This window comes from Paramacrobiotus metropolitanus, unplaced genomic scaffold, assembly GCF_019649055.1.
Source record: "Paramacrobiotus metropolitanus isolate TYO unplaced genomic scaffold, Prichtersi_v1.0 Parri_scaffold0000089, whole genome shotgun sequence".
In the NCBI taxonomy this organism is placed as follows: Eukaryota; Metazoa; Tardigrada; class Eutardigrada; order Parachela; family Macrobiotidae; genus Paramacrobiotus; species Paramacrobiotus metropolitanus.
This window is the reverse complement of record NW_026570309.1, coordinates 593,462-606,776: the sequence shown is the minus strand read 5'-3', so window position 1 is coordinate 606,776 and position 13,315 is coordinate 593,462. Positions and strand designations below refer to the sequence as shown.

Genomic DNA, 13,315 nt, shown 5'->3' with positions numbered 1-13,315 from the left:
AGTATAATCTGGAATGCACTGCACTTTGGAGCGGACACATCTGGTGAAGCAAAGCACCGCGTTGCTCCTTGGAAGTTGAGGTATCACTCTCATCGGCATTTTCTGTTTATGCAGTAAGTTGAATACTACCCCGGGAAGTGATCGCCATTGACTGTTAACTGCCCAGTCATGTACATCTTAATGTACTGCATAAATTCCTAATTCCTTCCTTACGATACAGCTTTTATACGTGCGCGTATCGACAGGTGTACAGAGTAGCATGAATTTTTTGCATATGCCCTTTTCCCTGGATGAATGAAGCACAATTGCACGTGCACTCCAATGTTAGTTTCCAACGCACCGACAGCATCGCAACGCCATTTTCATATTTTTGATCTGACAGTGTTTGTCATGTGCAGTCTGTTACAGCACATTTGCACAGCAGGTGCGCCATTCATCGGTTTCAAACACTAGTACATCAAATTTGTTTGCGAAAGCGTTTACGATAACTCTGGAATGATATGACTAAAGGAATATTCAAAATTACTGTGTGCCTGCTACTCCTTGAAGGATGTTACGTACAGTATTAGGCGGCAAAGAACAAGATTTGCCAACACGCATACACTGTTTGCCGGGAAGCTGCAAGCTCACGATTACACAAATTACCCACGAAAAACACTTTCCGCGCGAGAGACAAGATTGAAAATTTTTCGTCAGTGCGGATTAGCAGAGATCCCGTTATCGCAGCGGTCTGTGGACGATTTATTGTTGATGTTCTGGATGAGAACGCAGCTTATCGTGGGTACGTTTGCGCAGCTGATAATGATCATTGTATGGTGCGAATTGGTTCCATGCAGCAACTACGACGCCTCCCGATGGATAAATTGCGCCGCACGAATTGGTTTCAATCTCTAAGCTTGGACATTCCGACATTGACGATGTACTGGAAGACATTGACGTCCTTGTCAGTGTGGAAGAGAATCAGCCCGAGTTGTGGCAGCCAGCTTGCATCATTGACGACACATTTATGGACGCGTTTTCGTTCCTAAATGTGGAAGTGAAGCTGCCGGAAAATGTGGTTAAATGTTATTATGTTCTGGACTCCTCTGGTGCCGCTCTCAAGCGAGTAAGGCGCCGGGGTTATCTTGGGGATCCCGTTATGCCACAGTCGTTTGTCAATCGTGAGATACCGGATTCAGAGTTTTCTCCGTATTGTAACGACTTCGTTGATACTATGCGGAAAGCACGACAAATGCCACGTTTTCGCAGTCGCTTAATGCAGGAAATTTGTGGAATTATGTTTATGGATGCAACGGATGATCACGTTGCTGTGTTAGCAGAAAAGGAATTGAGTCAAACGTTAACGGATTCTGAAGTTAAGCAAATGTATTCAAACGCGTAAGTCCGCTGTGGATAATTTTATTAGAAAATTTACCCTTGCAACAGAAACAATTTCTCGCACCGTTCTGAACGAACTTATCACACGAATCGTTGCTGGTCTAGGTAATGTTAGTAATCAAGTTAAACTGCACTTTGAAGACCAAAACATTTTACGCTCGCGAGTCAATTAGTAAGATTATCTATCTATAGTCCGCGGCTACGTAAATGTTAATTCCGGTGTTCGTATTTAACCTCAAAAAGCGGAACCTGTGGCACACAGCTTTGTGATTGACCTGCTGAGGACGAAACTTTAACTTTACGGATAAGTTCAATCTGCATTCATTGCAGCCGATGGATGAAATTTCTTTCAGATCTTGTGGAGAAACCGTTGCTTTCAGATCTAACCACTTCCAGATCCGGCCACTGCCTGCCCCCTGCCGGGCATCGCACATATATTGCTCATAAACATCCATAAAAGGAAACACTTCCATGATCACCTCCGTAAATAGATCTTCACAAAGGAATTCTTTTGAACAGCGTTAGTCTGAAACATTACAATACAGTGAGGATTCTGAAATTGTAATAAATCACAATAAGAGAGCTTAGAGAGGATTCTGAACTTGAGATCTAGGCAAGATACGTGGTTCGGTCGGGCGATAAAATTTCTAAACCGTCGCACATTTTGATCAAACACAAAACTATCTGTAGGTCAGCCAGTAGCAGATGTACGCCCATGCGTATGAAAAATTTGGTTTGAGCTTGAAATACAAAATTTCGCGCTAAAAATTTAATATATATAGTGATAATCCGTGACGGAGCCACGTTATTGCTCACCGCTGTTGTTAGCCGCAAAGGTCATACTCTCCTTCCTTTAAGTCAATTGCCAAAACATGTATGTCGGATTATTTTGCCCTTGCCGTGTAGAAAATACAAAACGGACAGTGAAGTGATCATTAAGCCGATGGCAGGCGTGTTTCTGTTACAGTTCTTTTGGCCGACAAACGTAAGCTTTTTTTGCTTACTGTAATTACGTCACGAAAACAACGAACAGAAAAATCCTCTGGACCGCCAGCGCTAGACATCGGCCTTTGTGGTGTCAAAGGATCTGACGCCTAGCACGGGTGATTGAGGGATTTCTCTGGTTGTTAATTTTGAATAAATACAGTACTTTACAAATTCAGATTTTTATTTGTGCTGTTAACATTACCTAGATTATAGATACAGTGACATCTTTGCGACTGCAAACAAAATAATGTGATCAGCACAAGGTTTATTTCATTTTCGGAATACGGAAGGGCAGAGCAAGAGACAATGTGCACAGCTGACGTAGTCAAAGTCGTTTATAGTCACAAGAATGGCGCGCGTCAATCGACAAAAATACGTATCTAAAGCAGATAAATCAGTTGAGCACTGTGCGAAACATCTACACTTGAGAGCTATGCAGTACCGCCTCTTACAGTACTGATCTTAAGCAATAATTCCGAGTAAGGTTCTTGCAACCGGGGTAATTTTGGTTACTTCAGTTCAAGTACGGTACAGCTAACTGCAACTTTTTTTTGTGCAGCAAGACGCTGAACATCAACTGGAACGCAGCCAACTGCCGTTTTGACAAAGAGATTGGGAAGACTAACTCATCTGATTACTACCTCGCGGATTATGAAAGTGGAGAATTTCGACAAATGTTCGGGGTCGAAAAAGTGAAGGAAATCAAGAACAACTGGCAAGCCATCATTACCGCAGCCACCGATAAGAAAGAAAAGATCGACGATCATGACGTTTGGTGGCCGGAAAACATAACTCAATATCAAGTGTTAAAATATTTCAATATCAAACACAGATATAAGCATAAGCGATTTGTTTGCAATAGGTCGTGGGGGAAGACAAATTCGGCGCGGAAGATTTGCATCATGACTTTAATCTGACGATCTCTCCGGGTCAGGAGCCGAATACTGGCGGTAGCAGCCACAAAGATGCCCGATTTCTCCGCCCAACGGTAGGCACCCGCAAATCACGATCCCCGTCTCCGTTGAAAAAGAAATGAATCGGTAAGTTTTAACAAATGGTATTCGATGTCATTTGGCGCGGATGTTTTTGGTAGGTTTTAGCGCGGTGCGGTTTTGGTTTCTAATGCGGCGCACGTTTGTTGTAACCGTAATTATGTAGAATAATATATATAAATTGGGTACTAGTACATAGTTTGATAGTTTAGTTCTAATCGGCGCTTTGATACTGCGATGACCTGGTAGCTGGCATTGCTCGAATTTGTGCTGTGGGTTTTACTGAGTATTTGACGCTAGTCGTTTTTAGTAATTCGTGCACCGCCAAATGAATTTTGTTTGCTTAATAATTTTTTGTTTTTCATAGATTTGTAAGATTTTCCAGTGGTGACGGATTTTCCAGTGGTGATTTTCCTTATGGATGCTTAATAAATTCGTAATAAAAATTCTGAATTCTTCCAACGTGTTGCCAGAGGCGATTACGGTAGCGTTTTGTGTCTCTGACTTCGATTCACCACATATGTACAATTTAGGCAAGCTAAAACTACAACCGAATAAATCATTTCAGGTGATGGACATGCTTTTTTTCATTATGTACTACAAGAAACCGTACGTTTACGCTGGAAGGTCAATATTAAAAGTAACTTCATCGCCATGAATCATACTACTAAAGATACTCGTGCGGCACTAATCATAGCGATTTTGGTTGAACGGTATTGTTTTATCGTTGCTTTCATGTAAGCGGGCTTGAACCAAGGAACCTCGGCCAAAACTCAAGCTGGGCGTGCGAAAGTGATGGTCCAAGGCAATGAAAGGCCGCAAAAGCATTTGACAATGCACCATGCTGCATTCTTATTAGATTCACAGAAACACCGGACAGTTATCTCTTAAATAACGTATTATTTGAATAAATCTCCAATAGTCTAGTTACCGGAAATTGTTACGACGTCTAAATGCACGTGTACTTAGAACAACGATGCTTGGCGATCGACAGTACAAAGCTGCAGTAAGCAGTAGGTAAGAGTAAGTAGGTAATAGTATAAGTAAATGTGTAATACAAATCGCATCTGTACACAGCACAAGCTGTTTCATGAATAAATCTGATTGATTTTATTAGAAGCTGTTTTGCGTACTTTACCTTATAACCCGACTAAACATTGAAATTTTCGTTGTTTTCTTAATATTTGAGTTTAAATTTCAAGTAGTGTGCCAGCGTCTGCAGATATTGTTATTTTGGTGGCCACTGCCTATTAAAATACTGCATAATTTAATTTGGGCTGTATTAAAATTTAATTTACGCTGTTTGCGTTACTTGGTGTTTCTGCACTGTACAAGTACTTATCGTTAATTACACTCTGTACCTAAGTTATACTGATTAAACTCGCTAAGGGCATCAGGTTGTCGAACTGCGAACCGCTTACTGAATTCATTTGTACCGTAAGATTACAGCGGCTTGCAACATTTTTGCGAGTGTGTGTTCGCTCGTTGCCATTTGCGATCTCGTAGATACTCGGAATCGGGTCAGTCGGACGTTACGTTCACCGATTTAATAACTGCAAAAATTAATATAAATTACATGATAGGATCGCAGCAGTCTGTCTATCAACTTTCAGGAAGCCGTTAATTTGCTGTTGCCCTATAAATTTTGAATCATTGTCCGTAATTAATGTCTACCAGCTCAGCATTTTTTGAAACAGAAAAAAAAACAGAAAAGAACAGTCGTATTAGAAACATACTAGATGGCAGTATGTAATACGGTACTTAGATGGCAAGCTCTGGCTGAATTTACTGCTGCATTTACTAGAAACCACGAATTACACCAATAAGAATGCATAGATTTATTCATATTATTTGTAGGGGCGAATAACATTCAAAAAATATATTCAAATGAGAAATTGGTGCCAGCTGGCATGTGAAGGGACCGTGCCTTTTAGCACTGCCCCATTAGCATCAAACGCAAAGATTAAAAAAGCGCGCGTTCTGATAAACTTCTCCTTGCTGGTCTCCTTTAACAGAGCACTTGCGGCATCATACCCAGTGGCAAGTGCCAAATGTTTCGTCTTCATCGGGAACAAAATTCGAGCAATTGCTAATTAAACTGGCTGATAAGTAAACACTTAATTAATTAAGTAGTTATTAGTTAATGCCTTACCGTAATTAAGCAAGTGGAATACACTGAAATTGATAGAAACGCCCCTGCTAGAGTAATTCGACGCTCAAACTAACGAATTGAACCGGTTCATTTCATCAGTTTCACTGGTGCTCCGCCCCTTCAGTTGACATACATTACATGCATATATTGCTTCCACCGGCCGGCAGAAGTCCGTCAAGCGATTGGTTCGGCCGCGTCAACAAAGCTGCTACTTTGTAGAGTCGCCTGGACTACACGGCAGTAGCAAAGCAAGGGTCTGCATAACCAAACTTCCGGTGGAAATCCTGTTGGATATATTCAATATCACATCATCCAAGCTGCTTGGTGGTTCTTCGTCCCATCTGCAAAACCAAAAAGCCAGTTTATGGCACAACTTATTTCCACTTTCATCCTCACCTGTCCGTTCTACGTCTACTCACAGCTCATAAGACAGTTCCAGATACGGCGAAATACACTGCTTTACTTCTAAATCTTTTTCTGTGAGGGAATCTATCCAGGAGATCAGAATTTCCGCCTTACTACGCTCCAGTACTGGACAAAATTCTGCCAGCGTTAACCGAAAAGCTGCAGCAAATTTGCAGTTATCTAGATCTTCGAAATGATACTGCCAGCATGGAATTCTGATACAAAATGGATCGTAGCAACATCCCAGGTGACTGCGTGATTCAGGACGATGAGCATAGTTGCCCTCTACTGCCATTCCGGTGAAACACATCGATATTTTGCTACTGAAGCAGCAGTTCTTTAAAACTAGGCGCTGGCAACTGTGAGCATAATCGGGATAATGAGACATGGGCAAAAAATTGATTTGTGTATGTACAAAGTCCTGTGTGCGCAACATCGGAAACGGTTTCGGAAATACCAGAAAATCGTTGAACATCAACACGGAATTGTCCGCAATAACCAACCACCGTAATTTCACGGATATGACCTTTATAACATTCACGAAGATTTTCAGAAGCTCCTCCCAGTCACCTGTCAGATAAACTAGCCTGGCGTCACTGGTTACGACATTTGCAACGATTTCCGCAAGTATGAATTTTTTCGAGCAGGTGGTGGCATAACGGCCAATGAACCCCAGACGTTCAGTGACATATTCATGTTGACGAGGCAGTATTATGCACTGCCGAAGCACATTCAAGGACAGCAGTTGATCGAACCAATGGCACGTCCTGAAACAGTAAAATATATTGTGTAAGTGCGTGCATATGGGCGCACGTAGCCGAAGGCTGGTTTATTTACAACCGATGCACGTACTCTATTTTTAGTCTACCACATCGTAAAGTAAGTACATGAAAATACAGAAAAATCAAATTTGGCTATTCGAATTTGCACGGTTTACTGAATTAAGAAATGTTGTCTTACTGTTATTTTTCCCAGGGAGCATAGAATGCCAATACGGCCATATTAAAGCAAGGCACTACAATCTCTCATAGTATCGAAACTTTTAATTACGCTGGCTAAGATGTCGGGAACCCAATTGCTATATTTACTCGATAATAACAATTCTACGAGGTATCGAATTGCCCTGGACCGCTCGCACTAGGTATCGACTCCATTAACCATTTAACTTCTCCGGGCCTGAAAAAGATGACTGAACTAACGTTAACCTCTGCAGATATATTTTATTGTGCATACGTAGTAGTCAGCGCATAATTTAGGAAGAAACTGATTTCGTACGGATTGTCCGGGACATACAGCTTACGCCGTGAAAACGCAACCGAAATTTGCATATATACTTCGACATGGCCATCATTTCGTAGAACTGCACCGTGCGAATCAACGGCATAATGGTATTATACACCGGGAAAGCTATGACGTCATCGATGACGTCATTCGGCTCAGAATTTTTTTCTGAGTCGAATGGTGATGACCTGTTGGGAGGAAAAGGTCATCCAACGGTCGTCCCGTAAGCTGCTTATATATAGTGTTTAACCAATAGTTTTAAGGTTTTCTTAGGTTCTTAGGGTTTCTTTTCTTAGGATAGGTTCTTAGGTTTTCTTAGGTTTTCTTAGGTTTCTTAGGTTTTTTTAGGTTTTCTTAGGTTTCTTAGGTTTCTTAGGTTTCTTAGGTTTCTTAGTCTTCTTAGGTTTCATAGGTCATAGCTTTCCCGTTGTACACTGTATAGTACCATTATGTCGAATCAACAAAATCTAACAGCCTTCTCACACCTTTCCCCGGGTTGGTCTACACTTGCTGGATCGCAAGATTAATACGACTTTGTTTTCCATAAATATATTATGCGTCTGTAAGTATTTATCGTTTGGTGTAACAGCTTCAATGCAAATTTGCAACTGTTTTTGTTTCCTTATTGTTAACAGTTCACATAAAACATGCATGTAATGCACACGGATGTGCTGTAGAGCCTGCACTTACCTGCGAAGTTGATGTTGGTCATAAATATTCAAATAAGAAAATACAATCAGATGAAGCTCCATGCAAACTTCTCCCAAACGGAATTCGTTCCTGTAGTAAAAGTCTGGAAACAGAAAATCTTGGGGAGTACTCTGTACATTCCTCAGCTGCGTACTGCACCACAAACATTTTTTCGCACCGAGACTCAGTGTCGCAGCGTTGTCCCGTTTAACAAGAGCATAAGTCAAACTAGACAAAAACATAAGATTATACCTTGCTGGCAGACAACAATGGACAGCATATTTTCCAAAATGCAAGGAACCACCACTTCTGGAGTCTTGGCAAGTATTTTTCCAAACCGATCAACAGTCTCTTCAAAAATGTTGAGGATTTCATCACTTGTGATGTGGTTTTTGTACTGTTCTTTGACTAATACAGCAATGCAGTTATCCACGACACCGAGGAACATAATTGATCTACAATTGCCATAATAGAACACTCCGGAAAATAAGGGCATCTTTTGTACGGCCTCCAGTGTGCTAACGATACTGGACGAACGCAAGCTTAAAGGTGCAATGGGGATTTTGACATAATTAAATGTCAACGATGTGACACACGACCCGACGTTTGCACGGCGACGAATACGCTTAAAACCAGCACAATTACCATCAAGCACGCAACAGCGCTTGACGCGATTACCCGGCAAATAAACGTCGGCAGTTATAAAGAAGTAATCTCCGCTATACACGCCGTTGACAAGATGTGCTGGTTGCCACGATTCGGGCTGATTCTCATCCGTACTAATCAGAATGTCGATCTCCTCCTTAAATGTATCCCGGTTAAATGCATCCCAATCGCCACAATCTGGTAGGCGCAGTTTATCCATGGGTACCATCTGCGCTTGTTCCTGCGACCCGAGTCGTACCACATACTGACCATTTTCAATGCCGCAGATGTACCCGCGATACGTCGATCCGTCCTTTAAAACATCAACAGCAAAACGCCCGTATGGCTTAGGGATAAGCGGAGCTTTGCGGATTCGCGATAATACAACGTTATCCATTGTGCGTTTCCCTTCAATGATGTGATCATCGGTGTTTGTTTAAAGTGGGATCACAGTACGATATCACAAACATTATTATTAAGATCGCATCTATTTATTTAACAGAACATTGCTGAATCTGGGGCCAGGCCACCATAATAAACGACCACGCCGTACCGGTGAGGGGAGTTTGCAGTTACGAGGTAAGATGGTAAACGTTGGTACTTGCTCGTTCAGGATTTTCACACATACGGGAATAAATTGCAGTGTGGGTATAATTGCAGCTAACAGAAGTACCACAACACAGTTACTATCTGTGGCAAAACTAAAACTAAAGCACAGATGAACTAATAAGATCCTGGGTCAGTGCAGGAAATACAAAGCTGCAATATTCCGAACCTAGAACTACAAAGTAGTAATACTGCAGAAAAATTAAAAATACAAGCGTCCTATTTGCAACGATAGAGGAATGTTTCGTATGAAAAAGGCGCAGTCCGTACCAATCGATATACACTTCTCAAGTATTGTACAATGTACGCAGTATGTGTATACGCGCAGTATCGATCGATCAGTTATCCCGAGTAGAAGTATTGCTAATCATGCCATGCCGCCGTCTTGGCGCACTAGTATCCGTTTTCAGCTCATCCGCATTTGTGATCCACAATATGCGATGTAAATGCATTTTTACAATCGTATACCGTAAAACTTTTAAAAAAGCCACCCAGGTTTCGTAAAATGCACAATATTATTACGCATCTATCAGTGTCATTTCGGCTGTTGCAATGTTTTTTTACCTATAAAAATCGTATTTTTCATTGAACTGTGCTTGCAAAGTAAAGTCCACTACATTTATTTTGATAGAAAGTTCCGTGGTGGGTTTGCAACGTGTAAGTTGGACTGAACGTGAATAATATTATTTACATTATTCAAAGTGAATTAAGCCCAAAGTTATTACAGACGGCCGGGTGTTCCTTAATTATTAAACATTGTCTGGAGATTTGTACTCGTATTGATGATAATGTTGTATCAAATATTTTATCGGTGGAATGGGGGTTGAGTGTGACAAGGTAATTCTTTCGAATCCTAATATCTGTTGAACAAAGCCGTCAACCCCGAAAGTTTCGAATTATCGAAATGGAGAATTTTTTGCTTCCGCCCATTTGCAAAGATCCGCTTATCACAGGCATTTGTGACAGTTTTGCTGTTGATGTAATGGAGTCCGGTTTGACATATCGCGGATACATTTGTGTTGTGGCATGGAGAATGGTCAGCGTCACTGTATGGTGCGAGTTGGCTCAATGCAGCAGTTAAAGACCGTATCCTTGATTCATCTACGTTTAGTGGATGGTAGCCTAGTTTTTCATCCAGAAACATTTACGGAAGAAATCGACGTCCTTATCAGTGTGCAGAAAAACCAACCCGAATCGTGGCAAGTCGGACGTCTTCTGGGCGGGGTGCGTGATGACGACTATCTGCTAGCAAAAGTGGAAGTCTACTTGCCCGGTGATATTGTGCAGCGCTTCCTTGTGCTGGATGGCCCCAGAGCCGCCTTCCGGCGTATCCGTCGCCGCGGTCATCTCGGACCACCCATCAAAAGGCTGTCCTTTCGTCGCGCCTCCATCCCCATGGCCACTATCCGCCTACGCTGTTCTTCCACGGCTAACATTCTTATCACCATTCAAGAGATACCACGATTTCGTAGCCTGTTTTTGATACATGCCAAGGAAATTATGATGTTTCTCGATGTTACGAATGATCGCGTTGCTGTACTAATTGCGGAGGGAAACAAAAGGAACGTTACGAATGACGACATTGTCACAGGAGTTATGCGCGGTGTCGATTGCTTTGTTCGAGCGGCGGACATGCAGGTCAGCTGGGCGCTGGATAAAACGCTCTGTGCTAGTGTAGCCCAGGAAGGTACTGTGCATCGTGTAAAATGGTACAAGTCTTAGAGAGACAGTCGAACGGTCTCAAAGAAATTTCAATCTTTACAGACTTGAAGCATCCTGTTGAACTCCGGCTTGCCGATCTGTATATAGAACTGCATTTGATGGTGTTTTCCTATCTGGATGTGTACGACCAGCATCAGCTGCGCAGGTAACGCCAAAGCAAACCACAACTTCAACGATGAAATTTCAATTTTGGGGCAGTACTGCTCACATTAAGGTCGCATTACAAAGTGGACGCCTGCCAACGCGTACAAAGTGTGACGCTGGCTTACCACACACCTTTTGGCAAATTGTAAAAATGATGGATACAAAAAACCTTTTGCACTTGATAACGCATATGATCGATCATAAAAAATTGCACGACAAGAGGACTGGTGTTTCTGGCCGAAGAGACTGTTTGTTACTTTACGATTTCAGCGGGCCTGGAATTTTACCAGCTAACATCTTAAAGTTTCGACCTGCAGCATATGTGGGCAGCTGAATATGCACTATTTTGCTAGCCGTACTGGACTGATGAAACTTTAATTGGCGAAAGCTTCAGCTTCAGATGAACTTTAAATAGCGAAAGCTTCAGATAACACAGTAACAGATACAATTAATTGTGCCCGAAAAGTTTCTTTATCTGCACACAAAAGTAGCTGGTTTACAATGAACTGGTCCATTCCTCATCACATAGCAATGCAATAAAGAATATTAATAGCATCTCAAGAATGTTTGTTTCTACATGACAGAACTTTCTGATCTATGTAATAAAAGAAGGCAGTATTATAATTAGGTTACTCTACGTGGGCGTAAGCGAAAAATGTTGGCATATGTGGTTGTTTTTATTTGAAAGGGAAACACCACAAAAGGTGCGATCTGGGAAACCAGTAATTAGCAAACGGTGAACACCTTGTGGCTGTATTAATGCTTTGATTTTCAGGACATGCCATTGTTTCCAAAATCTGCTAACGCTGCCTGTAGTACGGCAGTGCACAATACTGCCGCAAAGTATAATTATCGTTCAGGTTTTGAGTAAGCGAGCGTCTAGCTCAAGAAAGTTCTTACTGGCATAAATTATCGGCAACTGCGTCACCAAAGATGCCAAAATTCTATACCTCACCGGTGATTGGGAAGAAGTTCTGGGCTCGTCGACTGGTATTTTAAAGGTCATATCCGTAAAACTTAACTGGCTTATTATGATAGACAATTCTCAGCTTTCGCTCAACGAATTTCTCACTTTCCCTGAACCGTATCCGATGATGTACTTACGCGACTTTGCTAACGTCGGAGGTACCTATCTATCGATGTCCGCTTATCCCGATTACGCTCCCATTTGTCACCACATAATGTTAAAAAACTGCTGCTTCAGTAGCAAGCGCGCGATATGTTTTGAGGGAATGAGATCGATAGTAAATAGCGAATCTAGCCTATTCTGTCCTTGGGAGCGGCGTCACCTCAGATGTTGCCATGTTCCCTTTATTATCTGAATTTCATGGTGGCGGCATACCTTCGCTGCAATATCCAGATCCGCATTTGAGACAGCGTTCCAGTCGGCGCTCGAGAAATCCTGCCCAGTACTGGATCAAACTAAAGCCCAAGAATTTATCAGCTGGCTGGATGCTCTGACGGAGGAGGATATGGAAGCCCAGAAATGCATTTGGCCCTTTATCCAGTTATCTTACGAATTGTACTAATAATTTAGCATTTTAGATTTAAAAGTAAGACACGATTCCGTAAGTGGGCTGTTTGTTTCACAGATGGAAGGAAGAAATTCCGGCGTGTCTGGAGGATGTCCGAAAAGTGTTATCAGCAGATTTTCTCCAAAAAGCTTGGTGAAGCAGACACTTACATTGCTCGTGCCATGCTTTCCTGAGTTCTGACAAGTCTGGCTGCGTCACTATCACGACCAAACGCGATCAGTCCAAGCCTTCTGCTTTTATCGCGGCAAACTCGCGCAAATACCGGTATGGCGGTATAATTTTGTAAATATTGAACTTAATAACAAGCGGCTGCTACGGTGTGCCGGAGTGCTTACGCAGTTCGTTATTAAAATTGCCAGTGATTCTGTTCTGAGCTACATACTCAAGGAAAATTTCTTAACACTTCTTAAATTTGCATATTTGTGTGCATAGATGACGCATGGTTCAAGCTCGAAATTAAAACAGTCGGATGCATAGTACACTCACTGACGTAATCAAAATATAAGTCGCGGTGCAGCGTTATTGTACATTGTACCTACAAGCGTAACACTGCTTTTGACGCTCACAATGTTTAATTCCGAACTGCATAAATCAGACCATGACCCGATTTCTTCAGGCTTACCACTGTTTTTCTTTAATCGTAGTGTCCAATAATATACTATGTACTCGTACATGTAATACAGAGCTGTGCCGAAAACTTTGGGCTCGCAGCGACTGTTATCATGAGTTTCAAATTCAAAAAGTTTTGATTACGCATTTTTATGTATCTTCGCCAAAAA

General features: G+C 41.8%; 3 protein-coding genes across 4 annotated transcripts; 2 read left to right on the top strand and 1 right to left on the bottom strand.

Annotated features, from left to right (window-relative positions):
• The first annotated feature begins 2 nt into the window (after positions 1–2).
• On the top strand, positions 3–5,843 carry LOC129596427 (uncharacterized). 2 transcript variants are annotated; one of them, XM_055493702.1, is made up of 4 exons: positions 3–1,377; positions 2,924–3,167; positions 3,227–3,404; positions 5,728–5,843. In XM_055493702.1, the coding sequence occupies exons 1-3, from the start codon at positions 1,007–1,009 to the stop codon at positions 3,398–3,400; spliced, it is 789 nt and encodes a 262-aa protein (XP_055349677.1). In that variant the 5' UTR covers positions 3–1,006; the 3' UTR covers positions 3,401–3,404; positions 5,728–5,843. The 2 variants fall into 2 exon arrangements, with proteins under 2 accessions (XP_055349677.1, XP_055349676.1); XM_055493701.1 differs by lacking the exon at positions 5,728–5,843 and adding an exon at positions 3,724–3,858.
• Positions 5,056–9,359, bottom strand: LOC129596424 (uncharacterized). The gene is made up of 4 exons (XM_055493699.1): positions 8,137–9,359; positions 7,885–7,987; positions 5,928–6,680; positions 5,056–5,849 (listed from the first exon to the last, which is right to left on the bottom strand). Exons 1-4 carry the CDS (start codon positions 8,924–8,926, stop codon positions 5,717–5,719), a joined length of 1,779 nt encoding a protein of 592 aa, XP_055349674.1. The 5' UTR covers positions 8,927–9,359; the 3' UTR covers positions 5,056–5,716.
• Positions 9,360–10,015: 656 nt separating this feature from the next.
• LOC129596425 (uncharacterized) lies at positions 10,016–12,745 on the top strand. Its single transcript, XM_055493700.1, has 4 exons — positions 10,016–10,822; positions 10,900–11,002; positions 11,777–12,523; positions 12,594–12,745. Exons 1-3 carry the CDS (start codon positions 10,162–10,164, stop codon positions 11,907–11,909), a joined length of 897 nt encoding a protein of 298 aa, XP_055349675.1. The 5' UTR covers positions 10,016–10,161; the 3' UTR covers positions 11,910–12,523; positions 12,594–12,745.
• Positions 12,746–13,315: the final 570 nt, after the last annotated feature.